This window comes from Phodopus roborovskii, unplaced genomic scaffold (genome assembly GCF_943737965.1).
Source record: "Phodopus roborovskii unplaced genomic scaffold, PHOROB, whole genome shotgun sequence".
Taxonomy (NCBI): domain Eukaryota; kingdom Metazoa; phylum Chordata; class Mammalia; order Rodentia; family Cricetidae; genus Phodopus; species Phodopus roborovskii.
Window position 1 is genome coordinate 346,008 of NW_026126544.1, and position 16,305 is coordinate 362,312.

Below are 16,305 nucleotides of genomic sequence, written 5' to 3' on the forward strand. Positions count from 1 at the left end.
TTTCATCCTTAAAGAAAAGCAGCACCCATGAATTACCCTGTGCCAGAGTCAAAATAGAATTTTCTTGAAGATGGATTCTTCTGTAGCTCTTCCATCGACTGTGCGGACTCATACTCTTCAATTCTGGATAAAGAACCACTCTGCCGTTGCAGGAAGCCGAAGGTAACCAGAAAGCTTGTGTTGGATGGGTAACAGAGACCAACTCGGATCCAGTCATCCCTTTGAGGAGAGACAGAAAAAAAAAAAAATCACACTTGAGTTAGAATCTGTGCATGTGTGTGTGTGTGTGTGTGTGTGTGTGTGTACATATACATACATACATGCATACATACATACATGAAATATGATCTACCAAAGAAATATAATAAACAAAACTTGGTTTCAGGAGAAACTGGAATGTATTTTTGAATTAAATTTAAATAACATATTCTTCAAGTTCCAGTTGGGTATGGGTACACTAACATGAAACCTTCAACATCCTGACATACTGAGGGAAATGAAGACACATGCCATTATCCATCCCACCAAACTACTATAATAGTCTTCCTGAGGACTCTTAGATACAAAATTGTTTCTTTTTTAAAAAATTAAAATATTTTCTTCCTTTTGACATTTTCTTTTGTGACAGTTTTATTGTGGTGAGATAAATACACCCTAAAATTTACCATTTTAAATATTTTCAATTGTACAGCTCAATGCACTAATTACATTCACGAGGTCCACCACCCCTGGCCTTGCCATAATCTTTCTCTGTCATTCTAAAGAGCCTTAACATACAGCAAGAAATTAACACTGTTCATACATTTTACCAAGTAATCTCACTAAGGAAAAATATGCATGTAGACAAAAGCTTTAAAGCTAAGGTTGTTCCATAGGATTCATTCATAACAGCAGAAGGGGTAGAAATCCTCAATGTTCATTACTATTTAAACAGCTATAATCTATCCACAGTTCAGAAAAACCTGAGGGTAAAGGGAAAGGGAACCATACTGTTTATCTGCCTTGCTTTAGTAAGGGTTAAGGATAACCTCAATTGTCTGTATTTTCCTTATGTTTAATAAGTACAGCATTTAAATTGTTCCTTTCAGAAGTAGTGTTATGACCTCTCTGCAATTACACTAAATTCAGAAAAATTATTCATCTCTTCCTCTATCCTCTGCCCATCACGTCATTTTTATGAACTTTTAGCTAATTAATTAGGCACGGGGAAAAAAATGACTTCATTTCAAGCTCCTGTTGATTTTTGAAACTCCTAGGCTCACTCCATTTTTCCTTTAAAAGTCTTATTTGTCCAGAATTGAATGAAAAGATCACATTTGTACAGAACCTCTAAGTGTATATCTCACCCGCAAACCCATGATCCAACTCAATATAACTTTTCAGAACCCTGGTTCTCTTTGGCATCCCTCCCCATCCTCCCTACTGTCCTTTTCTCACTGGCTTCTTTGCAACTCACTGGCTGGGCCTGAAGAAATCTTACCAGGAACACAATATGAACTAGGGACTGAAGGTGGGGAGATTGAGCAAGGAGCTGCTGCAAGGATCTGGGCAAGGATGTTGGTGGGCTATATTCAGCCATAAACTATGAGGACTGGAATGGAAATACCTGAATGACATTAAGGAGCCAGAAATGAGAGGGAATGATTGGTATAGGAAATGAGTTGGGCGTTAGGAGTTGACAGTATCAGAAGGACACAGGGAAGCAACAAAGTTAGAGAAGAAATTGATGGTTCATTTGTAGCACTCACTAATCTCACACCAAGGGCATCCACCACCATGAGCACCCAGCCTTGGAAGTGAGCTACCTAGACCCAAAGCCCCAGCCCTCTGTTTATCTCAACTGCCTGTTAAACAAAGACAACAACTCCAAGCTTCATGGCCAATAAGAGAAACAAGCTAATCAATTTTCAGACATAGCTTTGAGCAACTGCATGGAATCCCAAGAGGTTGGCCACAACATAATTCTACATTATTTTACCCCATGGCTTCCACATAACGAGATTCAACTGAAAATTGAAAATATGTAGAAAAATAAATCAAACCACCGTAATTGTTCTGAAAATATAAACTTTTCTCTTGTCATTGTTCTTTAAACAATACAGTGCTTTAACATTGAAAGCAATCTACCAATGATCAAATACAGAACGATGTATATATGTGGATTACATGCAAATACCATGTCATTTCACATAAGTATGTGAGCATCTCTGAAGTTTAATATTTGCAAGGTTTCCTAAAAACCAGCTTCCCAAAGACACAAGGCAATAACTATTGTTCTCCCTCTTTTCTAGTTTAAATTTCTAGCCTTCCTATATTCCTATACCTATATTCCTAGTCACAAAATCTACAATTCTAAGGTGAGGCCCTTTATTGGGCTTTTGAACAAGATTAACAGTTGTTACAGAATATCACTACTTCAGAGCTCTTCTCCCCTGAGCAGAGTGCTGAATTAGTAACCCCATCCTTTGTCCACTAAAGAAGGCTTGGAAGATGAGGAGGAGGAGAAAGGGGAACAAGGGGAGGAGAAACAGACATTTATTTACTTGCTCTTCCCCCCCCCCCAATGTGAGTTCATTCATTTTTATAGCAATTGACATGCAGTAAATTAATAAATTAGTGAGAAATACAACCTTGGATTAAATGTGACATTGTGAGGACAGACAACTGGTTAGTTGAGACAGTATCGTGAGATATTATTAGGAAAATCTCACATTCTAAGATTCTAAGAGACTGAATTTTTATTTATTTATTTAGCCGCTAAAAGTAACCTTTATTTAAAGAGAGAAAAATAAAACAAGATGTTCATCCCTTGGTTTCCTTCCCTCCCCAGTTGCAGCTGTTCTTTAGTCCTCTAGGATTGAACCCTGGCTAGGGCCATGACCAGGACAGCCCCTCAAATGAAGTCAACAACACTGGGGTGGGGGTGGGGGGAACATCTTTTCAGGGAGAGTTATAGAAAGTCTCAGTGTCTTAAGAGTCTTCTTGTCTTCTGCTGTCACCTTGTTAAAAGCCATACCCTTAAGGTCAAACTCCCCACCATTACCAATTCTGTGGAAGTAGTTTGCCCTGAGGGTGGGACAGTCATAACTGATAGCTTTCAGCCAGCCATCAGTAATAATTAACACTTTCCTAGAACCAGGCTGGAAATCCCTCATGGACATGTCTCGTTCCTTTTGGCCTATATCTCTATGCATGTCAGAAACAGTGAAATCCCAGGCATGTATCTTCTCAGTGAGCCAATCCACACCTTCCTGCTGGTACTGATGAAGATTACTGCCTGGGTGACAGTCAGTGTATCATACAATTCACAGTGTGCTGAACTTTACTCCTCTCATTCCACATTGATGTATACTGGCAGATACCTGCAGGGTCAATTCTTCCTTCTTGACAAGAATTTGAATGGGTCTCTCATTGAACTTCTTGGTCACCTCAAGGACACCAGAAGGCACTGCAGCTGACAACAAAACTACCTGGTGCTGTTGAGCTTTAGAATATGTCCTAGATAGGGTCCTTGAACCCATGGCTTAACATTTCATCTGCCTTATACAGTGCAAACATCTTGATGTATTTGGGAGACAGGTTATCTCCGGTTAAGTACATCAAACACTTGACCAAGGGTACTCAATACTGGGGAGCTTCCATCTACAGCTACTGCCCCTAAGCATGTTCGTTAGTGCCCCCCAAACAGGCAAGACAAGAGGCACACATGCAGTCTCCTAGTGCCATAATTATATTTTGTATCTGCTGAGCTAATTCGTGAGTGGATGCCAAGACCAAAAAAAAAAAAAAAAAAAAAAAGTCATGATTGGCCTTTAGATGTGCCTTTAGAAGAATTGATATGCAAATGTGATTGTTTTCCCAGTCCCAGAGTGGGCATAAGCAATCACATGGTAACCCCCTTGACAGAAGGAAGAATGGCTTCCTGCTGGGTGGCAAAGGGTGTTTCAAACCATAGAGGAGGTCTTCTGAGAGATTCATGTCATCCAATATCATTCCAGTTACTCTTGATGATGTCTTCAGGCTCCATCCCATCAGGGCCATTGTCTCTGGACCAAGAATCCTGACTCACAGACATGATCCTTAGTGAGACTGGAACTTTTGCTGGACCTCACAGCCAAGGTAAGAATACTCCTTGAGGCCACTTAGGATTGAAGACTGCTACCCTACTGTGTCCTCAGCCTCAGCAATGTAGCAATCGACCTTACTTGCCCTGAATTTCCTATGTAATCAACTTTTACAAACTAGGATGTAATTTTGAGCTATGTACTCTTCCGCGTTCCTGCCCCAGAATATGTTATGGTAATAAATGCTGAAAACAGCAAGTAGGTTGAAAACAACCTTATCAAGCAAATATCTACCACAGACGTTGGAAGCCACATGGATACAGGCTGAGAGGATTGTTTGCAGTGATGCTTGCAGTACTATTTGTTATCTGGGACAGCTGGGTTCAGTGAGTCAATAAAGCTTCATTCCATGTGAAACTCTATTTAAGACTTCTCTAAACTGTCCTCATTCCTCCCCCAGGTGATGTTTTCTACGATGTGGAGCCTGTTGTTAAGGACACAGATGCAGACTCCGGGACAGCGACAGGGGCAGACAAACAGCACTCAGGCAGGCAGATTCAGACTCATACAATGGGCAGACCACAGAGAATAGGTATAAAGAGGGAAAAGTGGAGAATCCAAATCTGAGCTTGGTAAACATACGGGAAGGAAAAGTGTTTTGATTTCTTTCCCTTAGAGCAACATCAATGCATTTTGGGGACTTGGGGGTTATTATTGATGCACTTAAAGTAACACAAGACAGGACAAAAGGACACTTCAACGCAAGACTGGGAAATGCCTGGTATTCATGCCCCAACATGCCTTCCTCTTGTCCTAGAAGCCATTACCAACTAATCATGTCACTTTCTTCTGTCCTGTGTAAGCTTGAACTCAAAATTCTCTCAATATTGTCAGCTGTTGTGATTCACACCATAATCCTAGCGCTTGGAAAACTAAGGCAGGCGAACTGTCACAATTTCAAGGCCAGTATGGACTACATAGCAAGACTGTGTCAGTCCTCTTCCCCACTGGGAGAGGGAGGGTGAAAGAAAAGAGAAAAGAAAAGCAAGCCAGCCTTTTAGTTTAATTTTCCACAAGCTTACTCAGAAAACCACATAAAACTGGGGCCAGCTTTAAGAAACTGCAATACTCAGCATATGGTATTAAAACCTATCTTTTGAGTAGATGATATCACTTTGAGTAGAGCTCTTGCTAATGTGCTTGAGGTCCTGAATTCAATTCCAATTACCTCAGATAACAAAACAAAACAAAGCATACTAGCTACTAGCAAAAGCATGCTTATGACACAGTCTGCTTAAGCTAGACATGGATAAAAGCAGACCCTCACTGTGGACTAGGCTTTCTGTATACAACACTGGATAACAGAGAAAAAGAAATGATCTTAAAAGCCAACCTGGTCTGTATAATCAACTTAGGCAATCACACTTCCATCCTCACAGCCTAGACTACGTCTCCACAAGAGTAAAGTGCGTGCAACAGCTTCATAGCATTCTTTTCTCTACTTTGACTACCTGCTCAACTGTTTGCAATGACAGAAATAGAAGCATTACTTGTTGAAGTTCACGAGGTACAAGAAAGTGATATGTGGCGCCGGACCATTCCAGTGGATAGTGTAGCCCTTCTCCAGCATGACAACGGGCTGGTACTGTGGGGAAATGGCCCTCTGGTTGATACCCCGAAGCACCATTGGATGGGATGGGTATTCATCTCGTGTGATGATCATGCTAAGATTTGGAGTACTCCATGTCTGAACATATACCTTTAAAAAAAAAAAAAAAAAAAAAGTTAAGAATTGAAGGGAAGTAAATAAAAGATTACACAGCTCTAAGAACTTACCCAGCACATGTCAAGGGTCTATACTTTGAAAAGAGATTCTGTGATAAGTGGCAGACCAAACAAGCAGTGACCAAGTGGCCTAAGCCGTGCTTACAATGCAGACTGCTTAAGCTAGACATAGCTAAAACCAGACTCGTTCTGCCAGCCAAGATCATCATCAATTCCAGCACCACAGGCTAGCTTATTCATCAGGATGGAGAATGTCTGTGGTTTGCACAGCTTGTCACAGAAACCACTCCATCTGAAGAACACAAATCCAAAGCAAATCAGCAAACACAGAGAAACTGATATGCCTCCAGGCAAATCTAAGACTCCCTTCTGATCCATGCTGTGGTAAATTCATAGCTCTGGCTTTAGTCTTCCATGACCTCCACTTGCCCAAGAAGTTATTTTTCACCCATTCAAAACTAAAAGTTAAAAAGCTCTCTACAGCATCTGGAAAAACATGCTAAGCTCAGAAAAATTGGAAAGCTCTGATTTTTTTCCAGTAGCATTTGAGCCACGTTCCAGGCCAAATGAAAGCCTTCTGCCAAGGCATCCCCCACAGGACACGCCTCAGAACAATTTCCTAAAATAAATCAATATCCAGCAACACATTCTCCAGAATGCAGAATGCTGACATTTTACCCACAATTCACTGGACTCTGCTATAACTTTGTTCATACAGGTTCCTCCATTTATGTTCTTGGAGTCAGAATATCTTCTCAACACTCATCCCTCTGGAAAATATAACCCTGTTCCAACACCACTTACAAATTCAAAATAGAAGCAGGAAACATAAGACTAGCAATTGCAATTATGTTCCTTTAAACACATTTTTGGGACATGTTGTGTGCTCATATGTACATGCTTGTGTACTCTTATATGCATGCAAGTATGTGGGCACATATGTGCATGAGATGGTGGAGGCCAAAGGATGCCATCAGGTGTCATTGCTACTCAGACACTATCTACCTCGTTTCCTAAGATAGGATCTTATAGGCATGAGCCTCATCAGAGTTAGGCAATGCTGGTCAGCAAGCCCCTGGCACCCACCTGCCTCTGCCTTCTCAGCACTGGGATTACAACTGTGCACCACTTTACTATGTTATCCCCCAGCCTTTAAATATACAGTTAACTACAGACATGGCATGCATGATGGATTATCGTAAGTGTATTCATATTTAACACGTGACTATGAACTTGAGAGGGAAACAGGCAGACACAGGACAACCTGAGGTAGTATGCATAAATGTAGGCTCCCTGTGTTAACACTGCTCTTCCTGAGTGCCACATCCTTCAAGCCAGTCTGGAGCAGGTGGAAATTCACCTTAAAGGACTTACAAGCAACTGAAGAATAGCAATTCTGAAAAGCCATGCATGGGGGCACATATCCTTAATCCCACCACTCAGGAGGCAGAGGCAGGTGGACCTCTGTGTTTGAGGCCAGCCTTGTCTACAGAATGAGTTCCAGAACAGGCACGAATACCCAGTGAAACCCTGACTATAAAAATACAAAAAGAAAAAACAATCAAACAAAGATAAGATAAAAAAAAAAAAAAAAAAAAAAAAGAATGGCAAGTCCATCTTGACATCTGTACCAAAAAAATACATAATGATTACTTCTAAATGAACAAAACAGCTACAGATTTGGGCTTCTGCCCAAATTTCAATCTCCAGTAAAGAATTCCTGACCTGTGGTTCTCCCATTCTTAGAGTCTCCTGGGAAGCATAAATGACTCAGGCCTTCCTTCAGCTACAAAGAGAAATAAAATGACTACCCTGCTTCCCAAGGCGGAATGATTCTGTTCCTATCTGAAACAAATCCAAAGGGCCCAATGGCTGGCTGAGTAAATGAATGAAAATATATAATATTTAGTTAAAAACTGGAACTTATGAAAATTATGAGCTACATAACCATATACCACATACTTCAGACATATAACATCTTCATTATACGTTGAGTCTAAGTATTGATGGGGACATTTAATTGTAGATATGGGCAAATCTGAATAAGAACAAAATGAAAGACAGGGATCACATTTTAAACCACTTTTCTTTTTATTAACTCTCCATCCACTCCTCATCCTCCCTGAAGGACTGGGTGCTCTACTACTCCCCCCACCCCGACCCCACCTGTTCAAAAGAATGAGAGATTCCCACAACAAAGGAGCTAAAAAACCAAACGGGAAATGCTATCCAGTCTTCATCCCTCTTCAGCCTTTTGCTTATCCACAGAGAACAATCTAGACTTTTTTTTTTGTTTTTAATTTAAGAGTAGCAATCTTTTGCAGTCATTTCAAAGTTGGAAGAGTAATGAAGAATTCTACTCCAAGTCATTCTAAGCCAACTACAGAAGGCTGAGGGGATCAAAACCACATCAAACCTGGGCTCCTTGGGGAAGCACTGAGCAAGAACCCACAAATGCACTCACTTGTGCTTAGGGGGCTGCTAAGCCCAGGTCAGCGGCAGGGAAAAACCACATAACAAAGAGAGGCATCTGGTGTGGGCCTTCACAGTCCAGTGTGACCTACAGTGTCCCTTATCCCCTGTTCTTCCTTCTTTGTGCTCAAATCAGCCCCTTCTTTTATTCTTTTATCCCCTGATTTTTGGTTTTTTTTTTTTTTTTTTTTTTTTTTTGAGACACATATGTACTATGTAGCCCAAGCTAACCATGAGGTAGAGATCTATCTTCATTAGCCTTGTGGATGCTGGAATCACGGCCATACACCACCATGCCTAGCCTAGCAATCTTATTATTAAATTCCCCACTTTTACTACCCTAAATATGGGGCTAAGGATTCAGATCTCTCCCTCCGCATTTCTGGGAAATTGATGCCTCAGGTCTGTGAGATAATCCATCATCCCAAACCTCACTGTTAAAACCAGCTTTGTGACTTACAGCTCTGTTCTTCAAACGGCAGCTGGTACTTCCAACGAGGCCAGACCACATGTTAAATGTGTTCCATGAAAGCATCCTGTCCCATCACTCTCCTCCTTATCACAGTCATAGAATATCTTTTAATGTACCCATCTCTCATTTCAGCAAATAACAAAATCCAGGGTTCGAATCCAGTCAGCCTGACTCCAGAGTCTGTGCTCTTAACTATGCAAACTTTGCAATTAGGCCTCTCATCTGTTAAAATACAGACTAGCTTAATGATTTCAAAGAAGTATTTTCCCATTTATCTGTGCTATCCCTTTCATGTCTCCACAGACTATCCTATCATTAGGATTTCCCTGGCTTCCTTCTTGTCTATTTATTGCCAAACCTCATTTCTTTCCTTGGAACATTACACTTTCTCAGTAACTTCATTGATATTCTCTCAAAGTCATATTTCACAGAAAGAAGGACCCTGAAAGCCAAGGACATACTTGGAATATGGTAAGAAAAACCTGAGGGTCAAGAAACATCAGCCCACAGGAAGAACGGCAAGCCAGGAGGACTGTCACAAATCCCAAGCCAGCCACGGGAGACCTTGCCCCAGTAAAAGGAACGTGGCTTCTCATGTCCAAGCTATCTCAACTATATCTAAGTGTATTCACCTCCCCTCCCCTACTGACTCGCTTCTCTGATTTAACTGGTTTGGAGGAGCTTTTGGTAAAATGTTCCTCCTTATCCATTGTCACTTGCTTTCCTCCCCTCCCCCATGGAAAACCCCCAGTCACCCTGAGGGCATTGCCATCCTTCCAGAGGGTAGCACTGCCAGGAGCTGTGGGCCTACCTGGGCATAGGTCCCACTGCAGACCACTGCATTCCACTTAGTGACGTTAACACAGTTTGGGTGGCGGATCAGGTAGTTGTCCATCCTTCCCACATAGGCATCCTTGTATCCTGTCACAGAGCCGTCGATGTCATGGAAAATGGAGTTCTTATCACCGTCCAGTTCACAATCCTCAAACCAGGGTCCAGGCTTCCCGAAGAAGACGTTCAAAGAGACCTGGCAGCAGAGAAAAACAAAAGCATCACAAAGGAGGTTCCTACTGCACTGCAGCAGGAGTCACAGGTCACTGGCATCATCAACCATGGTAGCTAGTTGGTTTGAGTTCTACAAAATGACATGCTTGAGTGAAAACATTTCTAAAGCCTCATGAAGCTTGACTGTGAGCATTAAACTGCTACTTCATTCTTATTCTTTTCCCCCATCTACTTCAATGATAAGGCTGGGGGGAGAAAGGTATATTGACATGAAAACTATTATACACTCCACATGTAGCTAGACATTGGTGGTGCACACCTTTAATCCCAGCACTGGAGAGGCAAAGGCAGGAGAATCTCTGTGAGTTTGAGGCCAGCCTGATCTACAAATTGAGTACCAGGAAGGCCTATTACTCAGTGAAATCTTATCCCCAAAACCAAAAACAAATAAATAATCTCCACATATGAGATTTTGTGCATTCCCCTGTAAACAAATTAAACCTGATTTAAATAAAAATATATTCCTACTATGCCAATAATCATTTTACTTCACTCCAAATGACTTAGTTACTTATCCAGCAAAAACTCAGAGGAGTCCAAAACCATCACACAGTGTGGGTGCTGGCTGAGGATGGCAAGGCGCTGCTGAGCACACTAGAATCTGCACCAGGACACAGCTGCTGCTGTATCTCCTCTGAGTGCAAAAGATGCCTGGCTCAGGAGTTACTTTACAGCCTTCCTAGGAGGCTAGAGATGTTGCTCAGTTTGTGGAACCCTCGCCAGGGTATAGAAGACCATGGTATGAATCCATAGCATAGCAGATGAAAAATAAGATGAAATAAACTCTTTATTAAATGCATATTGTTCAATTAGAAAGCAGGCTGTGGGTGACACCATTTAACTATTGCTCATTAGGCGCAAACATTTGTCAGGGCACACAAAAGCACTTCTAAACACTTCTGTGTACTCCTCAGCCAGGTATGCCTGTGTGTCAACAACAAATGTAAATGATGAGCACCTTGATAGAAAGCAGCATTGCTTGGAGTCGGCTGGCTCCGGGTTCTTGACTACTGTCTCCCTTTCTCTTGCATTCACAAACTATTCCCACAGCATCCCCACCATAGTGAGGATGCAATCACTATGGATTCTCTTATGCCATGGCTTTGGAAACCCTATCTCAAAACCCATTTTAAACCAGGCCACTCCAAATGTTATGTGGACATGATGAAAACAATTGTAAATTATGTTCTAGTTTTGGCTGACTGTGGGTCAAGCAGCTGGAGGCTTAGTCTTTCTCATACCACTACTTTCATGGAATCAGCAAGGTGGACCTGGCCTGAGGTTCCAAGAAATTTTTTCTGTATATTGTGGGTAACAGCAAAACTGCTAAGAAAAATATTCTGGGGGCAACTACAACAAATACAAATCCTAAGTCTTCTTTATCATCTTCTGTCCAAACCCAGTTTCTATCACACTGCCCCAATATGCCTCTTTATCCTAACTCTGTATCGCCCAGTTTGCTACAAGCCACAGAAAAGTATCTCATTGGAGATAGGTCTATTTCCCAGAGTACTACTCAATGTCCCAAAATCATGTGCCATCTTATTCGCCTCACATCATCACTCTAAGTCATTATCATTTTGAAGGCATCATCTCTTGTCAAAAACAGCCCAAGTCACATCAGACTTGTGTTCGCACCCTGAACTCAATGGTATCTCGTGTATTAGGAGTTGCAACTATAAACACATTTCTTCCTGTCATTCAGACTCAGCAGAAGTCCTTTGCTTGGACCTTGTCTTTGGGTGTATGTTCTTCCCCTCCCCCCACCACATCCCTGTGAAGGAGCCACGAGAGCATACTTACCTGTGGACCAAACTTCACAAGTGACACGTTATTCCTGGGTGTGGTCTGCCAAGAATTCTTCATGAGGAAGCCAATGGCACTGCTGTACCTATCTGGAGTTGGCACGTACTTTTTGAAAGTGCTCCTTGTGAGATGAATAGGCCCATCATAAATCTGAAAGCCTCGAATTGGGAATGTCCTATTAAAATACATGATGCGTTTAATAATCCCTTTCATAGCACTTGTGTCTTATGAATACTGCAAAGTATCCTGTAAGCAGCAAATACAATTCCAAGACACAGTGGAAAGCAAGACACAAGTAGTAATAGAATGAGAACTACAATATCCTAGAAGAAACTAAAATAAATAAATAAATAAAAATAAAGATAAATGCAGATAATTGGTGTTGTGGAGACAATTAAGATACTGTAGTGCAATAGACTGGGTGGGGAGAGACAGGCTGTTCTGAATACAACAGAGATCTCTCTAAAGAACTTCCCTGAACCAACTTTGTTTAGGGCTTTGTTTAGGGCTGGGGATGTAGCTTAGAGTGATACAGTTGTAGAGTGATTGCCTTACATGGTCCTGGGTACCAAGCCAAAAAAAAAAAAAAAAAAAAAAAAAAATGAGAAGGAAGAAGAGAAGAAGGAGAGAGGAAGAAAATGGAAGGAGAAGGATGTTTCATTTGGTAACTCTATATTTTTGTTTTAAAAGAGAAATCTGTGTGAGCACAGAAAGCCTCCTGTGAAGCCACAGAACAATGACAAAAAGGCAAAACACTGGGGAGTGAGTGGGGAATGGGATGGGAGGGGGCATGGGAGGATGGGAGGGAAAGGGAACTGGGATGTAAAATAAGAAAAAAATCATTTTAAAAAGGCAAAACACAGAAGCAGGTGATGATGTGCAATCTAAGTCCTCAGGCCTGAGCTACCACAGGGACCAGAATAATGTTTTCCATGCATCCTTCTTCCTCCTTCCTTATGCTTGTGATTACTAACCAGACTTCATGCATGAAGCTAATGCTCTATTTGGTGACTTTATGATAATAAAGTGGTCTTTTCTAAGGCATAATATTCTGAATTCTCTGGGTTTCTTCGCCTATTAAAGTTGTTACTAACAGTATTGCAGGGGATTTCTACAGCAGCTGGACTGTACCTTGGCAGGGTTTAACAACAACAATGTTTAGACTAGCCAGGAAACCCAACTGTCTGATTAAAACTATCCTTCATGCATTGACTCTGGGCACATAAATCAACATGATGTAACCCTCACAGACAAGACTATAAACACAGTCAAATAAAACCTGAATTCATTCATCCAGGAGCTAGTTTCTGAGCAAGATTTTGTTGTTTCTTTACTCTTCCTAAGCAAAGATACAAAAAGCATTTTGAAATGAAACTAGATGTCTGTGTAAAAATAAAAAAATAAGCTGGTCGCCATCACACTACAGCCCATACCGCCAACAACCTGTGTTTCTATAAAACACACAGTTAGAAGGAAGCACAGCACAACCATGAAGCACACAAAGCTGAAGCCAAGCTCAATGGGTTCAAATCCCACCTCCACTACTTAACAATCTGTCGTTTATAAAGCAAGAAGATGCAGTATATACCTGCTTGTGTTTTGTGGGGGTTAAATGAAGGTGAGCTATTTAAAAGAGGCCTTAGAAGTCATTTGATAAATAGCTACTGAAGATTCTTGAAGTAAAGCTAGTGATACATTTGGGTGTAGAGCATACATTCCCCAAATGTATGCATCCTTGGGTTCAGCCTTCATCACCACAACATACAAAACAAAGAGTTCTTTTTCTACTAGTATTTATGATCCAACAGGATTGCTACAGAATGTACATTCATAAGGACAAGAGCCTAGACAGGATCCAGCAGAGGATACCAGGAAAACTGAACATCTGTCTGTGCCTCCTGCCTCACCCTAAGCTACACTCAGAGAGCATTACCACAAGGGCCTGATTCTCGGCATCAGCTTGGAACTGAGGTCTTGAGAACATCACCGAGTCTTTCCTCTACCTCAATTTCCCACATACATAATAAACACCACTCCAAAGTGAGTTTCAGACCTGGGTGCTGGGTTAGTGAGCTTGGAAGGATGTTCTAGTATTACCTGCTGCCTTAAGTACTCTGATTGTCAATATGGCAATTCCTCAGAAAATTGGGACTGGATCTACCTCAAGACCAAGCTATACCACTCTTGGCCATACACCCAAGGGACACCCCATTCTTCTGCAAGGATAGTGGCTTAACTATGATCACTGTGACTTTATTCATAATAGACAGAAAGTAGAAACAACCTAGATGACCCTCAACCAAAGAATGGATAAAGAAAATGCAGGACATTTACACAACGGAGTTTGTGTAACTCAGAGTTTGGGGGGGGGGTAATTTTGTTTGTTTGTTTGTTTTGTTTTTCAAATGGCATCATGAAATTTTCAGGCAAATGGATGCAACTAGAAAAAAAAATCATTCTGAGTGAGGTAACCCAAACTCGGAAAGACAAACATGATACATTATTATTTGTAAGTGAATAATCAAGCTACAACCCACAGACCCAGAGAAGTTAGAGTGGAGGGCTATAGGGGGTAGGGAAAACAGAATAGATTCTGAGGGTAACTGGAGGCAGATAAAGGGGGGATGGAGGGAAAGCGTGTGGGGAGAGAGAGCTGGAATTGTGGGGCTCTTTGGAGGTGATGTGGAAACCTAGAACAGTGGAAACTTCCTGGAAATCTATCAGGGTGACCCCCAGTTAGGATTCCTAGCAATGGAGAATATGGAGTCTGAACTCGCCATCTTTTATAGGTAGGCAAGTCTTCCTTCCAATGGGGAAGTGGTTCTGGGGAACACAGGAGGTGTGGGGGAGCTAGGAGGGGAAACTATGGTTGGAGTCTGTTGTATGAGAGAAGATTGTATTTTCAATTTTAAAAAGTTCACCAAAAGAAAAAAGAGAGAAAGGACTCTGATTGTGATGACAGAAAGCCCGCCCCATTCTGCCCCCCCTCCACCTACCCACCATCTCAAACACACTTAATTACATGGCCTCAGTTGGTTCTGAGTCGGCTTGGCATCTACCAACTTTCATTTTCTAGGACTCTTTTCAGAGGTAATTTCCCTTTTCTAGTGGCTATTTCTGAAAAACCAGCATCAAGAATTGCAGGGAAACTGACCCAATGTCATAGTTTATGGTTTGGCAACTTCTATTTCTCAAGAAAGAAAAAAACATCAAGGAAAAAAAAAATCCACTTATATAAGGTCTTACATAAGGGATAAGAAACAAGGACAACTCCTACATAAAACTGACAATAAAACCTATGACACAGATAATTATTAATGCTCTAAAATCTCATGAGGTTAACAGACAATAATAATAATGGTAATAGCAAATACTGTTAATAAGACAGGAAAAGAGCCAAAGTAAGGCAATTTATTTCAGAAAAAGGCTATGTCTTCACTGTTTAATTCTCCATGCCAAAGTCCAACTCACCTGTTTCTGGGTAGTGTCCGAGGCTTCTGGTCTATTCCCCCTGTACCCATGTACTTGTTCTGGCCACCTTGAAATCCATAATTCCTACTCTCCCCAACAAAGAGGGATTCTGACACCTCCTGGCTGGAACCTTCATCACTTGGGAAGCTCCCATCACTGTAGAAATCAGGACAGTGCTTAGAGACATTCTTGGGGAAGTTTAAGCTGCCCCCCCAAAAGAAATCAAGCTACCATTTAAAAAGCTAAAAAATAAAAATTTAACCCAATACCTTTTCCTAATGTACATTAAAAAACCCTCAGAAATTATCTTTATACTATAAAAATTCCTTTTATCAATTAATGAGTTATTTGAAAATTACATATAAACACATGAAGTTTTAGGCTAGAGGTATAGGGCAGCTGCAAAGTGCATCACCAGAGTGGACCAACGTGATCCCCAGCACTGTGGGAAAACATACAAAAGACTACACAAGAGACCCATGTAAGTACATACACACACACACACACACACACACACACACACACACACACACAAAGCTTCGTTCTCAAAAGCTTATTTCTAAGTTAAAGCAGGTTTTAAGAGGAAAATTACAATTTCTCATCTTCACCCTGTCTTCCTCTTTCATCCTCTATTTTTAAGGACTTTTAGCCTAAATTTCAAACATTTTCTTATAAGCACAATTAACAACTACTCTACCCTTTTGAGGAATTTCATTGAAATTAACCTAAAACTTTGGCATAAATGCAATTAGTCTACTTAAAAAAAGAAAAAAAAAAAAAAAAAAAAAATGTGGGTGTTTTGGCCCTCTAGTGGTACCAGGAAGAGAGAGATCATTTTATTTTCTTTTTTATTCTAAGAAATTATAAAACATACCCACACCCCCATTCCAAAACATACAAAAACACTAAGGGTGATTTTACCTTACAGCTTTGAAATAATCCAATGTTTTAAAGCATTACAAACCTGGCAAAAGTCAATCCCTTCCCATTATCTGCAAATCTGTAAGAGGAAAAAGATGGCAGTACATCTAAGTCATCAGGAAACGTGGAAGCGGAAACTCCCTCAGTGGCTGACCATGAAAAGCCACAATCCCAATGCTCACTCCCCCACCCATACCGAGTTCAACCTCCCAGTCACCACAGGGTCCATTCCAAGGCAAGGGTGTCGGG

The 16,305-nt window shown here is 41.1% G+C and overlaps 1 protein-coding gene across 1 annotated transcript in view; it reads right to left on the reverse strand.

The window, feature by feature from the left end:
• Positions 1-16,305, reverse strand: part of LOC127233614 (cell surface hyaluronidase-like) — a 70,680-nt gene that overhangs the window by 10,926 nt on the left and 43,449 nt on the right. Inside the window, 6 exon segments of the mRNA XM_051200156.1 lie at positions 37-219; positions 5,615-5,823; positions 9,605-9,820; positions 11,662-11,839; positions 15,136-15,291; positions 16,100-16,135. Of these exon segments, the coding sequence (XP_051056113.1) occupies positions 37-219; positions 5,615-5,823; positions 9,605-9,820; positions 11,662-11,839; positions 15,136-15,291; positions 16,100-16,135 (978 nt within the window).